Source organism: Tupaia chinensis, unplaced genomic scaffold (genome assembly GCF_000334495.1).
Source record: "Tupaia chinensis unplaced genomic scaffold, TupChi_1.0 Scaffold139484_1, whole genome shotgun sequence".
Classification (NCBI taxonomy): Eukaryota; Metazoa; Chordata; class Mammalia; order Scandentia; family Tupaiidae; genus Tupaia; species Tupaia belangeri.
Window position 1 is genome coordinate 361,900 of NW_006199369.1, and position 24,896 is coordinate 386,795.

At 42.4% G+C, this 24,896-nt stretch overlaps 1 protein-coding gene across 2 annotated transcripts in view; it reads left to right on the forward strand.

Moving 5' to 3' along the window:
- The window catches only part of CUNH7orf57 (chromosome unknown C7orf57 homolog), a 36,140-nt gene that overhangs the window by 5,942 nt on the left and 5,302 nt on the right, over positions 1-24,896 (forward strand). Inside the window, exons 4-8 of one of the 2 annotated variants that reach the window (XM_006161937.3) lie at positions 3,087-3,195; positions 5,698-5,854; positions 13,651-13,748; positions 16,794-17,008; positions 18,429-18,440. In XM_006161937.3, the coding sequence (XP_006161999.1) occupies positions 3,087-3,195; positions 5,698-5,854; positions 13,651-13,748; positions 16,794-17,008; positions 18,429-18,440 (591 nt within the window). The remainder of the gene's footprint in view (positions 1-3,086; positions 3,196-5,697; positions 5,855-13,650; positions 13,749-16,793; positions 17,009-18,428; positions 18,441-24,896) is intronic. The other variant, XM_006161938.3, reaches the window with a different exon arrangement.

Here is a 24,896-nt window from a genome sequence, read left to right on the forward strand (position 1 = left end):
TCCCTACTTTATTGACTTTTAAAAATTATTTATTTAATTTTATTTATTACTATTATTTTTTAATTTGACCATAGAGACAGAAAGAGAGAGAAGGAAAGTGAGAAAGGAAGCTACCAGGTCTGGGACTCAAACTGTGGTCGACCATGTGAGAGTCCAGTGCCTTAACCACCACACCACCTCTTGGCTCCAGCTACTTTTTTTTTTTTTTAATGTCAAATAGAAACTCAGGAAGTTGTCTGTTTCAACACTCTGTCCCTACACTTTAATGTCCTTGCTTTCTGCATACAATACCTGATGAATTTGTAAAAAGTTTTGTTTCTCTCTGTTTATTCTCAGTGAGTTTTGTCTTTTAACCATGATTAATTTACGAAGAGCATGGGTGAGCAGGTGTAGTGGAGGTTAGGGTGGCTGGATCCCACATGACTGTATGGTTGAGTCCTGGATCCAGGAAAATCACAGTAGATGCATGTGCTTGTGTGCTCAATATCCCAAGAGGAGAATGGACTGTGGCTTCGCCATCCCTCTGGAAGGTGATTTCTCACTTTGCTTCTCTCTCTGTGTCTCTTTCTGGCCAGTTCACACTCCCTATAGAAAAAAAAAATTAAAAAGCGAAGAACATGAATAAGTTTCAGTGGTGATATCAGTAAGAATCAAACCTTTTAAAGTGTGCTGTAGGGTACATGTACTCATTGAAGAGAGACAGAGAAAGAGAAATAGGGAGAAAGAGAGATAAAGTGAGAAATCACTTCCTAGGGGGAATGGTCACACTGCAATCCCTTCTCCTCCACTGCTTTCTTTGGATTTTGGAAATGCACCCACATATGTCCAATGTTTTTAAGCCACTAGGTTTAAAACTTGAACTATGCAGTTAGTTTTGTGGGATCCAGCCACCTTAACCTCCATACCAAATGGCTGCCCTGAGGATCAAAATTTTAATTTAATTGAGAAAGTACCGCTTGACTCTGCTAAAAGCTGTTGAATTCTATAGAAATCATTGAGTGTGGGGCTGACAGGTAGCACGGTGGTTAAAGCATGGGACTCCCATATGGCCGACCCAGACCTGGAGGCTTGCTTTCTCACTCTCTGTCTTTTTCTCTCTCTGGTCAAATTAAAAAATATATATAATAACGTGTAAAAAATTAATCACTGATTGGAGGGCTAAGGGGCCACATTTAAGCACTGGTAGATTTAGAGATACCGGCCTTCATTGCCCCTATGGGAAATGTCACAGGGCAAATGGGAAACGAATGGTGGTATTTTTAGTTTTTAAAGTCCCAGATCAAGCAACTGGGTCGACTAACTGCTATGCATTAAAAAGAGGGCCTAGAGCTTTTCTTAGATTTAACTCCTGCCACTGCTGGTTAAAAGAGTATTAGTGGGGACCAGCAGATGGCATAATGCTTACATTGCTGGATTCCCATGTAGTCACCTGCGATTCAAGTTCCCCATCCAATGACTTGAAACTCACACTGGGCATGTGTGCATGCGTACCCAAAATCCCAGAAGGAGAATGGAGGAGAAGGGATTGTGGCATGGCAATCCCCCGGGGGTGGGGGTGATTTCTCACTTTCTGTCCCCCTGTCTCTAACTCTCTGGTGAGTGCATGCTCCCTATACCAAAAAAAAATCTCTCTCTCTCTCTCTAAAAAAAGAAAAAAAGTATCAGTGGACAACCAGCAAAATGTGAAAAAAATCTGTAGACTAGACAGAAGTATCACATCAATACCAGTTTCTTGGTCTTGGTCCCCATGCTGTGATTCTGTAAGGACTGTCCTTGGGAAACTTCCATTGAAGTGTGGTTGGAGGGAGGGCATCATGTCTGCGATACGCTGCCCAGCTGTCTCAAAACAATGACAGTGATCATTGCAGTGAGGGGAGACAGGGTCAGAGAGAGGGGATGAGAGAGTAAATACCGTGAAATGATGCCACATTAGAGAATCCAGGTGAAGGATATAGGGGAATTCATGGTATCCTTACAACTTTTCTGGTGTGACATTTTTAACAATTAAAAATATGTTTTTTTTTTTAAGTAAAAAAATATGGCCAACCAGTGGCATGGTAGTTAAGGTGGCTGGATACCACATGGATGACTACACAGTTCACGTCCCAGACGTGGCAACTTGGAAAGCACACTGGATGCTTATGCATGCATACCCCAAACCCTGAAAGAATGGAGGAGAAGGAATTGTGGCATGGACAACCCCTTAGGGGTGCTTTCTCACTCTCTCACTCTTTCTCTGTCTCCATGGAGCGCACATAGCCTGTAGCAATTTTTTTAATGTCAAAAAATAAAAAGTTATAACCTTCTTACTGACAGTAATAAATTAGAAATTGTTATCAGCTGCTGCCATGTGTGTTGGTATCATTATTTTGCTGTCCTCATTGTCAGGCAAAACCAGCCCTTGCACCCGGCCATGTGGGACCCTGCTCTCTATGTGTGGGGATTAACTGTGCGGCGCTCCCAGGCCAGCCCCACCACACTGTCTTCCAACACCAGGGAAGGGAAAAGAAAAGAGCTGGGCCGACCTGATTCCCCAGGAGCGAGCCTGTGCTCTGTAACTCTCAGGCCGACTCCAAGGTGACAGTTAAGTCTCCCTGGGGTTACCGGGGTGGGGGCTGGGCCCTACTTCTTATTTGGAAACTTGGAGAGGGTAGCTTCTCTGGTCAAGGCTGTGTGTGGGTCAGAGACAGCTCCACGATGGCAGAGGAGGATGGCCAGATGCCCTAGCCTACAAAAATAGTAGTTAAAGGTGTGGGAGTGGGCAAGCAGCCCCTGATCTGAGAGCTGGAGAGATGAGCCCCCAAGCCCTGAAGCTGGTGGTGTTTTGCGTAGATGCAGCTCAGGGCCCAGATCTACAGAGAGAGTGGATGGGGTGGGGGTGCACGCAGAATGTCCCCACCTGAGCACTGAGCAGGATTCCCCTGTCAGCCTGTTCCAGGGCTGCCATCTTGGCCTTTTGAGCCCAGAGGCAACCCCAGGAAGACAAAAGGCACTGTCTTCTTATAAACAGAGCTCACCGCTCCTGATGTTGCATGCCCGCGTGGCACAGCAGGCATCCTCACGGCTGCGTCTCTTTTTTCTTGGAGATTTGTTGAAGCACTTTGCTGCTGGGACCAGGAAAGGCTCCCCAGTGACCTACTCCTTGCCAGACTGGTATATCCACCACAGCAAGCCACCTACAGCCGACCAGCGAGAGTGAGTACTTGAAGCACCCATGTTTATCTTTAAAGAAAAAAAATAGTCCAATTTAAACTTTAAAATACAGATATCTAATGCCGATAGTATGTGGGATTTCAACTCCAGGTGCTATTTTACAGTAGCCATCTTTTTTTTTTTTTTTGGTGGGGGAGAAAGACAGAGAGACAGAAAATGGGAGATCAACCCCCAGGGGAATGACCATGCCACAGTCCCTTCTCCTCCATTCTCCTCTCTCGATTTTGGGCACACACACATGTGGTGTGATTTTTAAGTCACCAAGTCTGGGACTCAAACTGTGGTCAGTCATGTGGGATCCAGTACCTTACCCTTCACACCATCTGCTGGCCCAGAAATCCCATTTTCTTAATGAATACAGAATTATGGGGATGCCAACATGCACTACAATATTTGAGATGTTTGTGGGTACACAGACCATCCCACCCAAAGCACCTTTTAGGACTGCGAGGTAACTGAAAAATCATTTAGGCCCCCTTTTGCAATATTCTGCTTCGGAATTGGGAACATCATAGATGTTTCCAAGCTACAGTCTGATGTGATCTGAATGTGCTCACATGCAGAACTTATCTTTAGAATGTTGGTTTCCCAGTTTTTCCTTATATTTTTAAAACTGCCATAGGATGCCTTGAGTGTTTTTCCAGCTGCTGGGTCCAGGACTCAAAGCATGAAATCAACCATCTGGGATTCAGCTGCCTCAGCCACCACACCACTGGCTGGCCTGCCCCCCCCACCCCTCCAGTTTTTAGAACGAGTACTCTGTGCTAACATAACTGACTTGTTAGCATCATTTGGTGAAGAAAAGGAATGAGACAGAGCAAGAGAGAGCAGAGCAGGTGAAGCAGGCAGAAGATGGGGGTGCTCACACAATGCCAGGGCTCACGGGAAGAGAACCAGGCGCGTAGCGCCCCAGGGGCCCAGAGAGTGCAGGCAGGTGCAGCAGGGTGGAGTTTCTGGAGCATCCCTTGACCTCAGGTCTCCCTCGTTACCTGAACTCCACACTAAGGGGCACCAGTTGTCCTGTGATTGCTAGAACCCCATGGCCCGGAACCTTGACTCTGAGTAGGCTTCTGCTCTCTCTGGAAGCCGTTGGCAGCGGTCAGTTCTGGGGGATGGGGTCTTCCTAAGAGGTCCCTGCCTTCCCCACCAGGCAAACTTTTCCTGTCATCCTTTCTGCTCTGTTCTCTCGGGACTGACAGTGCCTCATCCCTTTCTGTCCTCTACCCTATGTCTTTAGGTGTCTTTGAAGCACCCAGTGAGGATCTGTTTCTGGGGTCTTTAGTTTTCTCCTGTCTCCCAGGCTCCACCCTCCCCAGAATCCAGACTGCTTGTTCCATGGTCTGGGACAGTCAGAGGATGCCAGGGGTGGGAGGTCCAGGAGAAATCTTTCCTTCTTGGGGACCCAGGAGCTGCAGTTGAACCCAGCTGCACAGTTTTGGTGTGGTCTCTTCCCTTGTTGTTTTCAGTGCTCATGTCTCTGTGGGCTTTGCCCTGCCTACAGATGATCTGGGAAATGGGAGGGTTGGGAGAGGTGCCCCTTGCTCTGCATTAAACTGAGTGGCTAAACAGGATGCCGCTCCTCCTGGCCCTTTCTCACACCTGTGCCTCACTGAGCTGCACAGCTGGCCAGGTGTACTGGGTGCCCACGGTCACCTCCCAAACCTGCTTCCCTGCCTTTGCTGCTCTCTGCCGTGTGGGAACTCCCAGCCTCCTCCTTTTCAGCGCACAGGCCCCACTCTCGGCCCTGCCCCACAGGGCTACCCTGAGCCTGAGGCCTCTCCGCAACCTTCGAGCCAAGTGACCCTGTGCAGTGATTCTGGTTCTGAGCAAGAAGCAGACAGCAGCAGCCCGCGGTGGTCTCCACAGGCCCTCAGACTCCTCAGGAGCAGGCGTTACTGCTTTCCAAGCCGGAGCCCAGGCACTTCCCCATTAAAACACGTGGTGCCGATAGATAGTTCCTCAGTAGTCAGTCACCTCAGAGCTCAGGGCTGACCGTCCTGCAGTTTGGAACTGACAGTAAGTGGAAGGAAGCTATTGTAGTTTAGATGATCATGTGAAATACAAAACGTTTCTGGGTGTTTAGCTATTCAAGGGGACAAAATAGTGGGTGCTGTTTTGAAAGAAATGACTACTTTATAATTTATCTATTTTAATACATTCACCTTTTAAAATATCTAGTTTTACTAACACTGGGATGCTATGGTTTTGGAATTGGCCTCCTGGTCCTGGAGGCAGGCCCTGGGGAAGGGCTGGTATTTATTCACCAGGAGCAGAAGAAGGGCCCGTCTGCGTCTTCAAGAAAGACAGACCGATGGACAGGGCTTATGGAAAGAGAGAGAGGCAGAGCAGGAGACTGAGACAGAGGGAGGAGGTGGGGGGGAGAGAGGGAGAAGCCACGAGAACACGAAGAGGGAAAGATGGGAGACCGGGTGGTAGGGGACAGAGTGCAGAGTGCCAGGTCATGACTGCTGTCTGTTCCTATAGGGTCCCTGCCATCTCCATGCCAGATTACATGGTGTATGAAGAGTTTCAGCCTGACCAGGCCAACGGTAGCTATGAATCCAGGAGAGGACCATTTGACTTCGATATGAAAACGGTTTGGCAAAGAGAGGCTGAGGAACTTGAAAAGGAGAAAAAAAAGGTGACAAGAGCCCACAAGCCCGTGCCATGCACACCCACTTGCTTCCGTGGCTCTGAATAGTTACATGCTGTGGCTGTCGGCTGCTGGGTGTTTCCTTCAGTGCTCACTCCTTCGGCCAAGTCTTCTGTGTTCTAGGTTGGGGTCTGCTAGGAGGCAGACAGCCACGGTACTAGTGTCCATGCTTTTCTTTGGATGAAAATTGACTTTGGGAGGGTCTGCGTCTGCAAGAAAGACAGACCGATGGACAGGGCTTATGGAAAGAGAGAGAGGCAGAGCAGGAGACTGAGACAGAGGGAGGAGGTGGGGAGGAGAGAGGAAGAACCCAAGAGAACACGAAGAGGGAAAGATGGGAGACCGGGTGGTAGGGGACAGAGTGCAGAGTGCCAGGTCATGACTGCTGTCTGTTCCTATAGGGTCCCTGCCATCTCCATGCCAGATTACATGGTGTATGAAGAGTTTCAGCCTGACCAGGCCAACGGTAGCTATGAATCCAGGAGAGGACCATTTGACTTCGATATGAAAACGGTTTGGCAAAGAGAGGCTGAGGAACTTGAAAAGGAGAAAAAAAAGGTGACAAGAGCCCACAAGCCGGTGCCATGCACACCCACTTGCTTCCGTGGCTCTGAATAGTTACATGCTGTGGCTGTCGGCTGCTGGGTGTTTCCTTCAGTGCTCACTCCTTCGGCCAAGTCTTCTGTGTTCTAGGTTGGGGTCTGCTAGGAGGCAGACAGCCACGGTACTAGTGTCCATGCTTTTCTTTGGATGAAAATTGACTTTGGGAGGTTAGACTACTTCTTAGTGAATGATTTCTAACTGGTTAGTGCTTATCTAGGGGAACAGTGGCGTAGCGCCCCTCATCTGGCACACACAGGAAGGAACGTTTAGGCCAGCCCAGGTGAGCAGTGGTTAAGAGAGTCAGCTCCCACATGGCCAACCAGGCTTTGTGCCCTGATGTGCTCAAGGAGGTCCTAACACACAAACATACCTAATGGGCCCAGGGAGGACCCAGGACCTGTCCCACATGGGTCTAGTTGCTTTAGTCCTGTACCACCACCTGGCCCAGTATTTGTATTTTATTTTATTATAATTTTAAGTTTTTTTATTTCTTCCATGAGAGACAGAGCAATGGCACCCCCGACAGGACTTTGAGTCTGCAGTCTACTCCCTCCTTTCGGCAGCCCCAGCATGGGCATGTGTGTACCTGGCATACTCAGGGGTGTCTAGACTTGAACCAAGAACCTCCCATGTTGGATTGCCTCACAAACACTGCTTTTCATTACTTTGCCACCACATGGCCCGGGATTTGCATTTTAAAATAGCAACTGAGGGGACCAGCAGGTGGCATAGCAGTTAAGGCACTGGATTGCCACATGGCCAACCATGGTTCAAGTCCCAGACCCAGTGGTTTGAAACTTATGCCAGACATGTGTTTGTGCATGCCCTAAATCCCAAGAGGAGAATGAAAGAGAAGGGATTGAACTGTGGCCATTCCCCCCGGGGGGTGATTTCTCACTTTCTGTCTCTCTGTCTCTCTGGTGAGAGCATGGGCCCTATAGCAAAAATATCTCTCAAAAAAAAAAAAATCAACTGAGACCAGCAGATTGTATAGTGGTTATGTCACTAGACTCCCACATGGCTGACTGAGGTTCAGGTCCCAGACCTGGCAGCTTGAAACTCATGTGGGAGCATGTGTGTGCATGCCTAAAATTCTGAGAGGAGCTACACCCTATAGCAAAATAATTCTTTAAAAAAAATGTAAAAATAAAAAATAATTAAAAAAAAAGCAACTAAGAAACTCAAAAGCAATCTGTAATTGGCAGGTATGACTGGAAGCCCTTCAGTCCTCTCACCCATTCTGGGTGGTCCTATGATCTCTTTAGCAGTTGCTCAAGGAAGTAACCCACTGACCCCAGCTCTGCTGAGGGCTGGGCACTAGCACTGATGTCTGAAATTAGTCTTACATCTTAGGATGTCAGATTTGTGAGTGAAATAATGCACCTCAAGTGAAAAATAACAACAGTATTTTGATCCTGAGAACAAGCTTGAACACCACCATCATTTGGAATGGTTATTCCAAATTGTGAAGGAGCTGTCTGCTTCTTAGCATGGTCAGGACTGGTTCTGTGCACCGTCCATCCCTGACTCCCAGGTTGTTTTCAGAGAATCTCCTTAGCTTATTCTGGGGACTTGAATAGCTAAACACCAAGTGGAATATCGATCGGCTGCAGGGGCCACCTGTGTTTTCTTCAAGATACCTACAGAGTTCAACCAGGATTCTGGCATTGCTTGTTTGCAAGGATCAGGTCTGTATTTTAGGGATGTTTCAGTGGCTGGTTACACTGAGCTCAAACCTCCCTCGATAAATGAAGCCTTGGGTGTTAACCATGGTCACAGTGCATATTGAGAGAAATGTTAAAATGCTAAATGGTGTCTCACTCCCAAATCAAGTGGAATTACTCGTTAAGTAACCATGTAGAAAATCCGTGCTGGGGCTGCAGAAGGCCTGAAGCCAGCCTGTCCTCAGCCCCCTCCCTTGCTTAAGGAGGTAGAATGGCAAGGAGTGGTAGTTCAAGACACAAACACTCGACACCTGGGACTAGCAGATGGCAGAATGGTTATGGTGCTGGACTCCCACAGAGTCAACCGCGGTTTGAGTCCTGGACTTGGTGGCTTAAACCTCACACCGGGTGCAGGTCCATGGGTGTCCAAAATTGCAAAGTGCAATCCTCCCTGTGAGGTGATTTCTCACTTTCTCTCCTTCTGTCTCTCTGGCTAGTGCATGTGCCCTATAGCAAAAAAATCTTTCTCTAAAATAAATAAATAAATAAACAAATAAATTAAAACACTTGATACCCAACAGTTGAAGGAGCTCAGTGCTGGGTGACATCTAGGGGTGACCTGCATGGGGTCGGGGTGGGGGTTGGGGGGAGAAGCGACTGCTCTCATCAGATGATGCAACTACTATACTATGTTGGCGCGGAGCTCAGGAGGAGTTTCTATTACACAGAATTGGAGTGGGGAAGTTCTTTTTTTCCTCCCATTTTTTTGTATTAAAGGAAAAAGCTTAAGACAAATTTGATTTAGCAGAGTCTGATTGTGGAAAGAACGATTTGCAAATCAGGCAGCCCTTAGAACTGGTCTGAGGGGAACCAGCAGTTAGCGTAATGGCTATGTCGCTGGATTCCCACATAGTCGACTGCGGTTCATGTCCCGGACCTGGTGGCTTAAAACTCACGCCAGGCGCATGTGCGTGCATGCCCAAGATCCCGAGAGGAGAATGGAGGAGAAGGGATTGCAGCGTGACCATCCCCCCTGGGGGGTGATTTCTCGCTTTCCGTCTCTCTGTCTCTCTCTGTCTGTCTGGCGAGCGCACATGCCCTATAGCAAAAACCTCTCAAAAAAAAAAAACAAAAGAACTGGTCTGAGAAGTTGGCCATGTGGGATCCATTGACCTTAGCTTCTATGCCACTGTTAGCCCAGAAAACAGATTTTAAGTGAGGCTGTGGTTTGTTTATAAGCGCTCCAACATGGGAGTACAGAGGCCTCTCAGTTCAACACTATAAGACCTCTTAGCACAACTGGAGTCGGAACTTCAGTATGAAAATCATCACAGTGTGCGGATGGAGTGCCGCACACATCCCTCCCAGCCCCTCTGCCCTGCCCACTGCCACTGAGGCCTGCCACCCCTGCCTGGACACAGAGCAGCCATGCCATGGCCCCTCCCAACAGACACCTGTATGCCAGGGGTGTTGGACAGACACCCAAGAACATTCAGTGCAGGCACGTCACTCCTTGGCTATTCTCGTTCAGGGTCTTGCCACCTGCATGGTCATGGGGACAGGTGTGAATTTTACTTCCTTTTCCTGAGGAAACATTTTTTTTTCCCCCTGGTGACACTTGATGGGTATTGTTTGCTCACTTCTTTTTTTTTCTCTTTTCCCATAGCATAGCATAGCATAGCATGCATGTATTTATTTATTTATTTATTTATTTTTATTTTAAGTTTATTCATTTACAATTCATTTACTGTACATCACTAGAGTATACAAAACAAGATTATTTTTATTAGAATTCACTGGATATTGGTCAATCAAGAATATTGTCAGCAAATAATTTTCCATTTTTTGTTTCTGGTATGTTCTACTTCTTTCCCCCACCTTGATTCCCTACCTCTCACCCTCTGCTATTTCCTTCCCTCCTTCCACATTGTCTCTGGTATCTATAGTTGCTTTCCATGTCCCCCCTTTTTTTTCACATTTTACTGATTCACAAAAAATCTTAATTAATCTAAACACTTTCAATAGCAAGTGCAGCTGATATATACATATTTATGAACACATGTCTGACTTTAGGCATAAAACTCAGTGAGTAGAATGAAAATACTATAAAGTGGCACCTAATTGGGTCTATATAGCTTACTGTAGTCATTAAATAGGTATTTATTTTTATGCAGTTTTTAATTTTGAGAAAAGCAGTTTTAGCTTTAATAGATCAAAATTTTAAAAAATGTTAAGAGAAAGCTGTTTAAGACTTAAAGCCAGGGAAAAAGTTAGGTTTCAGTTCAAACAGTCAGTAGCTGAATCTACTAACAGCTCAAGAGAAAACAAAAATCCTTAAATCTGGAAAACAAAGCATGGAAGAAAATCAGTAATGTTTTAGTCAAAAGTCAGAAAATTCTATTTAACCAGTTCAGTCTCATGTAATTAATCTCTCTCTTGTTGAATTTGCAGTGTTACTGTCATCCAATCTTTCTATTTAAATTCTGGAAATTAACATTTAACATTATTGATCTTTCTGGACTTGTCCCTACCATTAAGTTGGCCATTCTCTTGGTTGTTTTTTGTACTTTTATTTCTGTGTGTCTGACTTTAGTTTTCCTGGTGTAGTACTCCCTTCAGAACTTCTTGGAGAGCTGGTCTGGTGGTTAAATTCTTTCAGGTTTTGTTCATCTGGGAATGTTTTTTACCTTACCTTCCCATGTGAAGGATAATCTTGCCAGGTATAGTATTCTTGGTTGAAATTATTTTCCACTTAACACTTTGAGTATATTTTACCATTCTTTCCTTGCTTGTATTATTTCCACTGAAGGGTCTGATGTTAACCTGATGAGATATCCTTTGAAAGTGACTTGACATTTCTCTCTTGCCTATCTTATCTCTACGGTTTTGGTCAATTTAGCTATGATGTACCTTGGAGAAGATCTTGGATTGATTCTATGTGGGGTCCTTCGTATTTCTTGGGTCTGGATATTTGAGTACCTCTCTAGGTTTGGAAAGTTTCCTTCCAGTATTTCCTGGAATAGATTATCAATGCCCTTATTAGTTTCTTCACCATCTGGGATACTGATTATCTGGATGTTTGAACATTTAATGGTATCTAGTATTACTTGTATATTCTCATTTTGGAGGGTTATTTTCTCAGTCTTTTTGGTGAAATCTTCAAGGTCAGAGGTTCTGTCTTCTACATCTGAGATTTGATCTTCTGCATGATCTAATCTACTTTGAATACTTCCAAGGGAAGTTTTGATTTCCTGTATTACAGCCTTCATCTCTAACAATTCATTTGATTCTTTTTATGGTGTGTATTCCCTTTTTCAGATCATGCAAGAGCTTCCTCACGTCCTGGAACTCATTGTCTCTTTTCCTACATCTTATGAAGTTCATTATGTCTCTTCTCTTGAATCTCTGTTAGCTTTGTCACTACAAATATTCTAAATTCTTTATCTGACATTTCCATGAGTTCCATTATACTATCTGTGGGTGATGAGGAGTTTTTCTTTTCCTTTGGGGAAAGATATTTTCTTGGTTCCTCATATTTCTTATGCCTCTGCTATGGTTTCTGGTCATCTGATGGATTATACATTTTTCCTAATTTTTGGATTTGAATATGAGTGTTTAGAGGCATGAAGGAGGAGGCGATCTGCAATCTCTTTGCAGTTCCATTTTTCTTCAGATTCAGTGGGAATTGAGGATTACTTTGACCCTAAACTTATTCAGATATTTGGTTACTGTGCACCTGGACCTATCTAGAAACTCAGTGTGTGGAGGCTGAGCAGAAAAGTGAGAAAGGTAAAATAAAAAGAAAAAGAGAAAACAAGGAAAAAAACAATTTTAAAAAGAAAAAAATATTAAAATAAAAAAACCTGAAAACTGCATGACATGTTTGCTCACCCAGAGAAAGGGCTACTCAAAGCTCAAGTATAGATAACTTGTGATTGGCCTGTCCTAATGGGGAGGGGAGAAAGGTGAGAATTAGCAAGATAGAGGAGAGTCAGAGAGCTAAGGAATTCTTTACATTAACAATTTAAAAAAAATAGGGGCCAGCAAGTGGCATGGTGGTTAAGGACACTGGACTCCCACATGGTTGACTGTAGTTCGAGTCCTGGACCTGGCAGCTTGCTTTCTCACTTTCCCTCTCTTGCTCCCTCTCTCTCCCTTTCTCTCACTTTGTCCCTCTCTGGTCAAATTAAAAATAAATAGATAGATAGATAGATAGATAGACAGACAGATAAAGTTAAACAAAATAATTCTTAAAATTTTAAAAAGATAGAGAGAGACTGAGCTAATACAGAGGATGCTCTGAATGGCTAGATTTGGGGGTTGGGAGTGTGAAGTCTGAGCAGAAGATCTTCAGTTGTCCTAGTCCCTCAAAGGTGCCACTCAGAGCTCAAACGTAGATGGCTTGTGATTGGCCTGTCCTACCTAGATCTTGGGATTGGGAAGGTGAAGTCTCACATTTATTTATTTTCTAGTAAGACACAATTTACATGGAGTAAAGTTCTCCTTTCACAGAGCACTCTCATATGAGTTGTGTAAGTTTGAAGTAGCCCCACCCACTGAAATTCCAAGCCCCTTTGAGTCATTCCCTCCCTAATTCTGGTCCTGGCCTGCACCAGGTTGTTTTCAGTCTTTATGGTTTTTTTCTTGTTTAAAATGTCACATCACTGGAGTCCTGTTCTTTGCAGTCCTATGCCTGGCTTCTCCCCGGACATGATACATTTGGGATTCTGCCCTTCTGTGTTGTGTCAGCAGGTGGCTCCTTTATGTCACTGTATAATGTGTCATTGTGTGACCTGGCACAGTTCATTTATGTGTTTGTGTGTGGACAGACATCTGGGCTGTTTCCAGTGCCTGGTGATTGTATCAAAGCCGTTGTAAATCTGGCATACGGGTTTCTGGTTAAGCTGCATTTTCATCTCATGGAGGCGAGGCTTGATGACCCCTCCCTGGAAGTCCCTTCTGAACCAAGGTCCCTTCAATATTTTACAATGTTTAAAAAAACTTTTTTTTTTAATTGCCAGAGGCACATGCACTTGCCAGAGAGAGAGGAAGAAAGTACCCCAATGGGATGTGGTCATGCCATAATTCCTTCTCCATTTCTTCATCCTCTTGGGATTTGGGGCACTCATACACACATGCCCAGCATGTTTCTAAAGCCACTGGGATTAAAATTGTAGTTGGTCCTCTGGGATCTGGTTCCCTCAACTGCTAAGCTACAGGTCAGCCCTGTTTTCCGGTGTTAGTTCACTGTTTTCCTCCTGAGTAGATGGTATCATACTTGAACACAGAACTACTTTTAAATAACTGAGGGTCTTCTGAACATCACCACTTTACTGAACAGGATTATTGTTCAATTTTCTTTTGTGGTGGCAATTTGCTGGTAAAATAATGACCACACTGAGGATCTAGTCTTGCTAGTTTTGTATCTTTGCAGGGGTTGGCGGGTCTTCTTGTCCTCCAGCATCTGAGCTCGTGAGTGCATCCCACTAACTCCGTGTGGTGTGTTTCTTTGCACAGGTGAAGCTACCAGCCATTAACTTGAAGAACCCAAGCAAAGTGGGGACCCCACTTGGCTCTAAAGACCCTGCAGGAAGTAGGCTCTCCTTCCCACCAATGTAAGTACTTGAACAGACTATGACAATGACAGACAGCATCATAGGTCTCCTGGCCACCCACAGAACCCCACCTGGCCTTGCCACTCCCTTCCCAATGTCCTTTTTGATGCTGTTGAGCTTTCATCTTTGCATGGGTTTGTAGTCGGTGTACATGTAGGTGTAGGTATAGGTACAGATGTTTACCACTGCATTAGGCTGTGTCCTGTCTGAAATCCACCTCCACCAGGTCACCCCCACCACAGCTCACATGGGGACACAGTCCTTGCAGCACTGTGCTGCTCAAGTTCTCACATTCCCTGTACCACCAAGACCTGAGCCCAGGTGTCCACACCTCCAGCTCCGTATTCAGCTGAGGGGATATGAGGCACGTTATCTTTGTTAACCTCAGAGGGATATCCCTAAGGCCCTCTATGCTCCCTTATTTCCTGAAAGCTAGTTTAGTGACAGAACAAACATCATTAATTTCCTGACAAATACGTCAAACATCTCCTAAACAAGTGGGGAAAGCCCTCAATTAAAGGACATGTGAAAAATACCTTGGCAGTACTGAGGTCAGACTGAGAAATAGAGGAAAAAGATTGGTTTAGGTAGCAGTATAGAGACAAACATTGTAGACAGACATGCATACAGGTATAGATAGAAACTTAGGTACAGGTCCTGCTATATTAAATAGGTGTAGTTAGATATAGATACAGGTATAAAGATCTAGGTATATATATATAGGTGTGTGTGTGTGTGTGTGTGTGTGTGTATACACAGGTACAGACATATTGATACAGATATAGCTATGTACATACAGGTGTAAGGAATGGGCCGACTACACGAGAAAATAGAAATGTAGAGCCTTTGTTGGGAATGCTCCTGGGTTAGGTTTGCTAGTCAGACAGAAAGAGAGAGAGAGGGCCAGAGAAGTTATGTCCTAGGGAGGGATTTAGATATTTTTATAAGGGTATGGGGAGGGGGAGTGTCTTAGAGGCAGAAACAGTCCATGTACGGTGATGGTTTGGGGGAGAGCACACTTCTGTGCCACATAGGGTCTGGTGCCCAGTGTAGAGTAGAGCACCATGTGTTACATTCAGGTTAGATCCAAATGCGGCACAGATCTGATGACGGATTACATCCAGGTTGCATCAGTCGACTGGGGTGTGGCATCCAACCCCTACATCCAAGCTGCCCAGGCCTCTGGCCTAGCAATAGGTATAGATATAAGTGTGGGTATGACTACACACACACACACACACACACACACACACACACACACACACATATATATACATACACACACCTATGTTTTGCTGTAGTTACACATATAGATATAGATATAGGTGTAGGTATAGAAATAGTACAGATACAGATGTAGGTATTTATATATGTAGGTATAGATGTAGTATAGATGAAGATATAGAGATAGTTATAAGTACTGGGGTAGGCATAAACCTAGGTGTAGGTATAGATAAAGGTGCAGATATAGATATCAGTGAATCTGTAAGTATAGATATCGATAAAGACATAGGTATAGATTTAGATATATGTATTTTCTAGATATAGGTATAAGTGTGAGTGCAGATATAAGGGTTGGTATAGATATAGCTACAGTGTTATGTATAGATACAGGCATTGGTACAGAAACCGGTACAGGTGTAGCTGTAGATAAGTGTGTGTATAGCTATAGATAGAGTTGAACATGTACACATAGCTGCAGGTATAGATGGAGACATAGGTGTAGAGATTGGTGTAGGTATAGATGTAGGTGAACATGTAGGTGTACATACAGGCATAAGGGTAGTTATAGATATATGAATAGGTGCGGGGATAGAAAGAGATGCAGCTTTAGAAATAGACTTAAGTGTAGGTATAAATACAAGTTTGGATGTAGGTCTAGCTATGGGTGTCCATACAGATGGAGGTGTAGGTATAGATTAGGTACAGGTGTAGACACAGGTGTAGGTATAATATAGATACAGGTGTAGTATAGTGTAGATGTGCATGTAGATATTGTGCAGGTATAGGTAATGGTATAGAAACATATACAGGTATACATGTATATTATAGATAGAGATATTGATACAGATATAGATAGCTAGGAAAGACAGAAAGAGAAAGAGAGGGGGAGGGAGAAGGAGAGAGAGAAAAAGTGAACCTTCAGGAATACCCTTAATTGCCAGAGTAATGTATGAGTAAGACGTCTGAGTCTCAGAGGGAATAGGCAGTAGTCACCAGCCTGATGGGAAGCAGCTTCCCTGTCCCAGTTCAGTGCAGAAGACAAGGTCTGTGAACTTGTCACAGGTGATGAAAGAGTACACTTACAGTGATTGGGGAGGGGAGACAAAGCTATGGACGGAGCAACACGGTGGCAGGGCAGGTCATTTTTAATAGACAAGAAAGAACCAGTTAATCATCTGTTTCAAAAAACTGTAGCATCTGGGACCAGCAGTTAGTGTAATGGTTATGTCACTGGACTCCCACGTAGTCAACTGCGGTTCGAGTCCTGGATCCGGTGGCTTAAAACTCATGCCGGGAGCATGTGCGTGCATGCCCAAGATCCCGAGAGGAGGAATGGAGGAGAAGGGATTGCAGCGTGACCATCCCCCCTGGGGGGTGATTTCTCGCTTTCTATCTCTCTGTCTTTCTCTGTCTTTCTGGCAAGCGCACACGCCCTATAGCAAAAACCTCTCCAAAAAAAAAAAAAAAGAAAGAAAAAAAAAAACAAAGCTGTAGCACCTGAGCAGCCTATTACTACTCAGGAAAGGTGGTAGGTGGTATTTTCTGAAGAAGGCTGCCCTGTAAAAAGCTAAATTATTACTGACTTGTAATTGGCTATCATGAAGAAAGACTAAACATGCTTGCATCCATATACGAGGGATGCTTCTTTATGTTTAAATTGGAGAGAGAGATGAGTTGGGGAGACAGAGAGAGATGAAGAGAATGAGAGAGCCCTCTCCATTATGTTTTATCTAACTTACATCAGTGTGATTGCGAATTCTGCTGCTTGGTTAACCATTAACCTTTGTACTTAAGTTTAAAATTAATTTTTCTCTTTTGAAGGCCTGGTCATAAAACCAGTTCACCAACAAACTTTTCCAAACTCATCAGCAATGGTTATAAGGATGAGTGGTTACAACGAGGCGATTCAGATAAGAGGACCCCCAAGTCATCCAGGGCATCTGAGTCTTCTCAGTCCACCCAGGACCCTGAAGGGTCCCAGGATGCAGAGATGCTGCAAGACCAGGAGGCCCCAGAGGACTCTGAGAAAATTCAAGGTGAGGCTCATCAGCAGTTCTTCCCCTGATGCCATAGCTCTCCTTCTTATGTCATGACTCATCACACAGGAAGAGATCAAACACCATGCTACACCCACAGGAAGATCAAGTTGGCAGATAAACTGAGGACAGTGTGTGCTTTGCTTTGTCCTCTTTATCCAGATGATTAGCAAAAGTCATGACATTGAGGTGCTTCGTTTCCTATATTTATCAAAATGTGGCTACTCCAGCTGGTACTCCAAACAAATAATGTGCCAAATTAGATTGAATCTAGTGTGCTGGACCCAGCAAATTTGAACCCTAAGATATGTTGTCTTTTGCATAAGCAACTAGTCCTCTCTATGGCCCCTTCCTAAAAGCCCTCTGGGCTTTGGAAAGCACTCAGTATTCAAACATGAAATTATTCCATTATCAACATTTGTTATTGTTTGAATAATTTAGGACTTGAAAAAAATAATTGCCAGAGGGTGTGTGTTCTTGTGGTGGGGAGGGAGAAGGAGAAAGCATCCTATAGTGGGGTATAATTGTCACAACCCCTTCTCCTCCATTTCTGTTGGGATCTGGGGGCACACATAAACATACCTGGAGTGTTTTTCGTGCCCCTATGGCTAGGATTTGAACCATGGCTGGCCATGTGGGATCCAGCTTCCTTAGCTACCAGGTTATAGTGCTGGTCCATGATTTAGAACCTTCTCTGTAATTCAGTATTCAAAATAGTATATTAGTTTGTAGTTTTTGCAGTTTCATGAATAATTAGTTTTAGTTTTTAGACATGTTCACCCCAAGGCCTAAGAAGGAATGTTCTGTCTCCTCCGGCAATGGCAGTGTTTGATGTGATGCTTTGTGAGTGAGATCTCTGCATGCCTTTCCACAAGCTTCTTACTGTTCTCATTGAGTGAAAACTGGCAGTTACAGGTTGACCTTTCCTTTGTTCTGATGAACGAGATAGTGACGGGCTCATACTCCACTGATTAAGAGCTTCTTAAAAATCCAAAAACAATTTTTTTTTTCAGAGACCATGTGTGCTTACCAGAGAGAGACAGGGAGACACAGAAAGATATGGAGGGGGAGAAGGCACCCTTCCCCCAATGGGATTCAGTCACGTTACAATTCCTCCTCCTCCATTTCCTCATTCTGTCAAGATTTGGGGCACATGCCCAATGTTTTTTTCAAGCTTTTAGGGTCAGCATTTTAACCTTGCTATTGGTCATGTGGGATCTGGCTCCTTTAACCAGTAGGCCATGGGGTTGGCCTAAGAAGTGCCCTTTTAGGCTTTACAATGGCAACAGTGTTTCCTGACTTGCTATTTTCAGAAATACTGACTTTCTATTGTACTCATTCTTTAAGTAATTATGACTACTTAAAATACTTGGCCTGATTCATTAAATTGGACAACTATTATGCTTGTTCTTTGTTACAGAATCTCCTCCAAGTGAGTATTTATAGAGAAATTGACCTGCACCAAAAAGCAAAAAGTGTCTCACACAAAAAACTTGATGGATTTAATCTTTAAACCTGAGACCACGACTTTTCAGTAGCCTGTGGTAGTCTTCTCCAAACGGCATGTATTCTGAGTACAAAAGCCTTTGCTATATATACGCTATTTGAAAACCAGAGTTCTAGAAATGTAATATAGGGTAAGCAAAACATTTTTACAAGGTTCTTTTTTTCTTTTATACATCTTATACAAAAAGAAAAAAACTTACTTTAGTTCATTGATAACATTTTATCTCACCATGTGAAAGATGTGGTTTAAATATATTGCAGAATGGTTATACCAAGCTAATTAAAATATCTATAATTTTACATACTTATCCTTTTGTGCACGTGTGTGTGTGTGTGATGAGAATATTTAAAACCAATTCTCTTAGCAATTTTGAAATATGTTATTATGAAGTATAGTTATCATGTTGTATAGTAGATTACTAAAACTTACTCTAGTCTGACTTTGTATCTTTTGATAAACGTCTCTCCTTTCCCAGTCAACCACCAAACCACCCTCCTACTCGCCATTCGCCATTCTATGAATTCAGCTTTTTCAGATTTCACACATGAGTGAGATCATGCTGTTTTTATCTTTCTGTGCCTGGCTTCTTTCATGTCTTAGCAGAATGCTTTCAGGTTCATCCATGTTGTTACAAATGTATTACACCGTGTATATATAGCATGTTTCTTTATCCATTCATCCATTGATGGACATTTAGGTTGATTTCATATCTTGGCTGCTGTAAATCATGTTGAAATGAATGTGGGAATACAGATATCCCTTCAGTGTACTGATTCCTTTTCTCCTCTCCTCTCCTCTCCTCTCCTCTCTTCTCTTCTCCTCTCCTCGTCTCCTCGTCTCCTCGTCTCCTCCTCTCCTCCTCTCCTCTCCTCTCTTCGCTCCTCCTCTCCTCGTCTCCTCGTCTCCTCGTCTCCTCGTCTCCTCGTCTCCTCGTCTCCTCGTCTCCTCGTCTCCTCGTCTCCTCGTCTCCTCGTCTCCTCCTCTCCTCCTCTCCTCTCCTCTCTTCTCTTCTCTTCTCTTTCTTTTCTTTTCTTTTTTTCTTTTGATATAATCCCGGTAGTGGGATTGCTTGGTATGGTAACTCTATTTTTTTTTTTTTTGAGGAACAACCATACTACTTTCTAGAAGAGATGTACTAATTTACATTCCCACAAGCGTGGGAACAGTTTCCCCTTTTCTGTATATTCTCAGCAACGATTATCTTTTGTGTTTTTGGTAATAGCCATTCTGACAGGCATAAGATGATATCTCCCCGTGGTTTTCATTTGCATTTCATCATGAGTAGTGATGTTGAGCATTTTTAAAATATATTTATTGGACATTTGTATGATTTCTTTTGAGAAATGTCTTCAGGTCCTTTTTTTTTTTTTTTGAGAGAGAGATTTTTGCTATAAGGTGTGTGCGCTTGCCAGAGAGACAGAGAAAGACAGAGAGACAGAAAGTGAGAAATCACCCCCTTCAGGGGGGATGGCCATGCCACAATCTCTTCTCTTTGTCTTGGCATATTGGGCACTCAGGCATATGTGCTCGGTGTGTTTTAAGCCTCTTGGTCTGGGACTTGAACCATAGCCAACTACATGTGAATCTAGTGACATAACCATTATGCCATTAGCTGGTCCCTTGTCCATTTTTTAATTGGTTTATTTGTTTTCTTGCTATTGAGTTGTGTGGGTTCCTTATATATTTTGGACAGTAAACCCTTATCAGGTGTATGATTTCCAAATATTTCCTCCTGTTCTAGGGTTTGTCTTTTCAGTTTGTTGATTGCTTTCTTTGCTATGCAGAGGCTTTTTAGTTTAATATAATTCCACTTATTTACTTTTGTTTCATGTGCTTTTGGTGTCATATCAAAGAAATCATTGCTCAAACCAATGTTAGGAATCTTTTCTCTATTTTTCTTTTCAGTAGTTTTACAGTTTCAGGTCTTTTGTTTAAATCTTTATCCTATTTTGAATAGATTTTTGTATATAGGGTGAAATGAAGGTTTATAATATAGCTTATTACAGTCATTAAATAGGTATTTTAATGCATTTTTTAATTGAAAGAAAAGCAATTTTAGCTTTAATAAATCAAAGAAATGCTAAGAACTTGCTTAAAACTTAAAACCAGGAAACAGGTTAGGATTTTGTTCAAATAGTAGGTACATGAACCTATCAGCAGCTCAAGTCAGGACAAAAATCCTTAAAACTAGAAAATAAAGCCAAGAAGAAAATCAGCAATAGTTTAGTCAAAAGTCATAAAATTCTATTGCACCAGTTCAGTCTCATGTACTTACTCTATCTTCTGTTGTCATCCAATCTTCCCAATTAAATTCTGGGGTATAATATTTAACTCCAGACTTGTACTTACAATTAACTTGGCCATTTTCTTAGTTTTTGAACTCTTATTTCTATGCATCTGTATTTAATTTTCATAGTATAGCACTCCCTTCAGAACTTCTTGGAGAACTGGTCTGGTGTTGGTAAATTCTTTCAGGTTTTGTTTATCTGAGAATGTTCTTGTCTTCCCATATGAAGGATAATCTTGCTGGGTACAGTATTCTTGGTTGAAATTGCTTTTCTCTTAACACTTTGAATATATTTTCCCATTCTTTCCTCACTCACATTGTTTCCAATCAGAGGACCGGTGTTAGCCTGATGGGATATCTTTTGTAGGTAACTTGACATTTCTCTCTTGCCATTTTGAGTATCTTGTCTTTGTGGTTTTGGTCAATCTGGCTATAATATGTCTTGGAGAAGATCTTTTTGGGTTGATTCTATTTGGGGTCTTTTGTATTTCTTGGGACTGTATATTTGAATGTCTCTCTAGGTTTGGAAAGTTTTCTTATGGGATTTTATGGAATAGATTATCAATGCTCTTATGAGTCTTTTTGCTTTCTGAGATACCAGTTATCCAGATGTTTGGACATTTGATGGTATCTAGTATTTCTCGAATATTATTCTCATTTTTGGGGGCAATTTTCTCAGTCTTTATGGTGGATTTTTCTAGGCCAGCTGTTCTATCTTCTACATCTGAGATTCGATTTTCTGTATGATCAAGTCTACTTTTAATATTTTCAAGGGAGGTTTTGACTTCCTGTATTATAGCTCTCATCTCTAGCAGGTCGATCTGATTCATTTTATAGTGCAAGAATTTCCTCACCTCCTGGAACTCATCAACTCCTTTCTCTGGCTTCTTCTGCAGTTCATTGTCTCTATTCTCTTCCATCTCTGTTAGCTTTGTCATGATGAATATTCCAAATTCCTTTTTTTTTAGAGAGAGAGGTTTTTGCTATAGGGCACGTGTGCTCGCCGGACAGACAGAGACAGAGAGACAGAAAGCGAGAAATCACTCCCCCAGGGGGAATGGCCATGCCGCAGTCCCTTCTTCTTCGTTCTCCTCTCAGGATCTTGGGCATGCATGTACATGTGAGTTTTAAGCCACTGGGTCCAGGATGCAAACCACAGTCAACTACATGGGAGTCCAGCGGCATAGCCATTACACTAACTGCTGGTCCCAATATTCCAAATTCTTTATCTGACATTTCCATAAGTTCCATTGTACTGTCTGAGGATGTAGAGGAGTTATTCTTTTCCCTTGGAGGAGAGGTATTGTCTTGCTTCCCCATATTTCTTGTGACCCTGTGGTGATTTCTGGTCATCTGATGGATGGTGCATTTCTTCGTAATTCTTGAAGTTTAGTCTGAGTGTTCAGAGGTGGGTAGTAAGAGGTGATCTGCAGTCTCTCTTCTGTTCCATTTTCACTCTTTCTGCATCAGATTCAGTGGGAATTGAAGAATATTCTGACCCTAATCATATTCAAATGTTTGGATCCTGTTCACTTGGACCTGTCTAGACACTCAGTGCATGGAGGCCACTAGAAATTAATCTGGAGGGAGAAGACTCAGCAGAAAATCTTCATTTTTAGTCACGGAAAGCAATATTTCACAGCTCAAGTTCAGTAACCATCTCAGCAGTATGAACATTTAAAAATACTCATTATTCTGATCCAAAAGCAAGGGGTATATTGCTGTTTATTTATATCTTTTTCAATTTATTTTATTAATGTCTTGTAGTTTTCAGTATAAAAATCTTTCACCCTCTGGGACCAGCAGTTAGTGTAATGGTTATGTCGCTGGACTCCCATGTAGTCAACTGCAGTTCAAGTCCAAGACCTGGTGGTTTAAACTCACACCAGGCGCATGTGTGTGTGTGCCCAAGACCCGGAGAGGAGAATGGAGGAGAAGGGATTGTGGCGTGGCCATACCCCCTGGGGGGTGATTTCTCACTTTCTGTCTCTTTGTCTCTCTCTATCTTTCTGGCGAGTGCACGCACCCTGTAGCAAAAACCTCTCAAAAAAAATTTCACCCTCTTAGTTATAGATATTCTTAAAATTTGTTAATGCTGTTGATGCTTTTTAGAATAAAATTATTTTCTTAATTTCTTTTTCAGATAATTTGTTGTTTTTTTGTTGTTAATTTTGTATCTTGCAACTTTGCTCAGTTTGTTTATCTGTTCTAACAGTTTTTTGGTGGAGCCTCCTTTATATAAGATCATGTCGTCACCCAACAGGCAATTTCACTACTTCTTTTCCCATTCAAATTTCCTTCCTTCCTTTATTTTTTTGTATTACTTTACTTTATTTTATTATTTTTAAATAATTATTTTATTTAACTTTATTTACTTATTTTAAATTGACTAGAAAGGGACAGAGAGAGAGAAAGGGAGAAAATGAGAAAGCAAGGTCCAGGACTTGAACTGTGATCGGCCATGTGGGATTCTAGCACCCTTAACCACCACGCCACCTGCTGACCCCTAATTTTATTTTATACTAGGTATCAAGCACAGAACAATCCTCCTTAATAAAGTTGAAAGCCTTATTCAGAATATTTTTAATAATGCACATTTTAAAAAATTCATCTGCATGTTCCCTATAGCAAAAAAAAAAGAAAAAGTATTCATCTTACAAATTGTTCTGCACTCCAGATATAGAATAGCTTGGAAAACGACATCTAGAAAACAAAAGCCAATGTAAAAAGACAGATTAAAAAACTAGAACAGTACGGGTTTCATATGACTCAGATGTTAAAGTTTTTGTGATGATGAATCCATCATCAGTGTCAGAAAGCTATTCCTTCAGCTGGCTCCATTGCTCTGGATGTAAAGAAATACCTTTCCTTTCTGGTTTCTTTTCACCTCCCAGATCCATCTAATATTCTCTAATATCAATTAGAGTTTCCCCTTTAAAGTCTTGAACACTGACATACCTCATTTTCCCAATGTTAGACATGTTATCATCTCTGCTGCTGCTGCTCTGTATGGAAGACAACAGAGCTCTGGAAGTTTTTCTTGCTTCTTTACAGATATTTTGCTTATTTTATAGATTTTTTTTTGGAGCAACTTTCTTTTCTGCTTTAATTTCTTGTCAATTCACTGTCAGAATCACTGCCAGAAGAGCTCAATGCATTTTCTTTGATTTAAGCATTGCTCTGCTCCTGCTGTTGAATAGCCTCTTGTTCATTGACTCGCAACTCAAATTACTTTTATTTCTTTCTCTTGTCGAATTACCCTGCTAGAACCTCTTAGAACTATGTTAAATAGAGTGGGCCTCTTTGCTGCATTACTCCTGGAAAGCCTTCAACTCTACTGAAATTACTGTGACATATGACTTTTGTCCTTTATTCAGGGATGTGGTATATTGCTTTATTGAGTTGCATATGTTGAACCATTCTTGCATCCCATGGGTAAATCCCACTTGATTGTGGTATATAGTTCTTTTAACATGCTATTGAATTTGGTTTTCTAGTATTTTGTTGAGGATTTTTGCATGTATGTTCATTACGCATATTGGCCTATAATTTTATCTTCTTGTAGTGTCCTTTTCATACTCCTATGTAGGGTTAATGCTGGTCTCAGAAAATGGGTTTAGAAGAGCTTCCTCCTCTTAATGTTTTGGAAGTGTTCAAGATGAATTGGTATTAGTTTTTTTAATGCGTGGTACAATTCACCAGTGAAACTATCATGTCCTGAGCTTTTAAGGAGAGACCTTTATTACTCATTCATCTCCTTATTTTTTATTAGTCTCCTTATTAGTCTGTTCAGATTTTCTGTTTGTTCATAATTCAGTCTTAGTAGGTTGTATGTTTTAGGAATTTATCCAACTTATTGGTGTTTAATTCTTTTTTTTTAAATTTATTCATTTTCTACATTAATTCACTATACACCATCACAACACACAAATGAATTTTCCATCCAAAATACACTGTGCATTGGCTCAATCAAGCACATCAACATACATGTTCTCAGCAAATAATTTTCCAATTCTTATGTCCTGCATACCTTGCCTTTTGTTTTGCCATCCTTGATTCCCCATCCCCCACCCTCTGCTATGTCCCATCCTCCT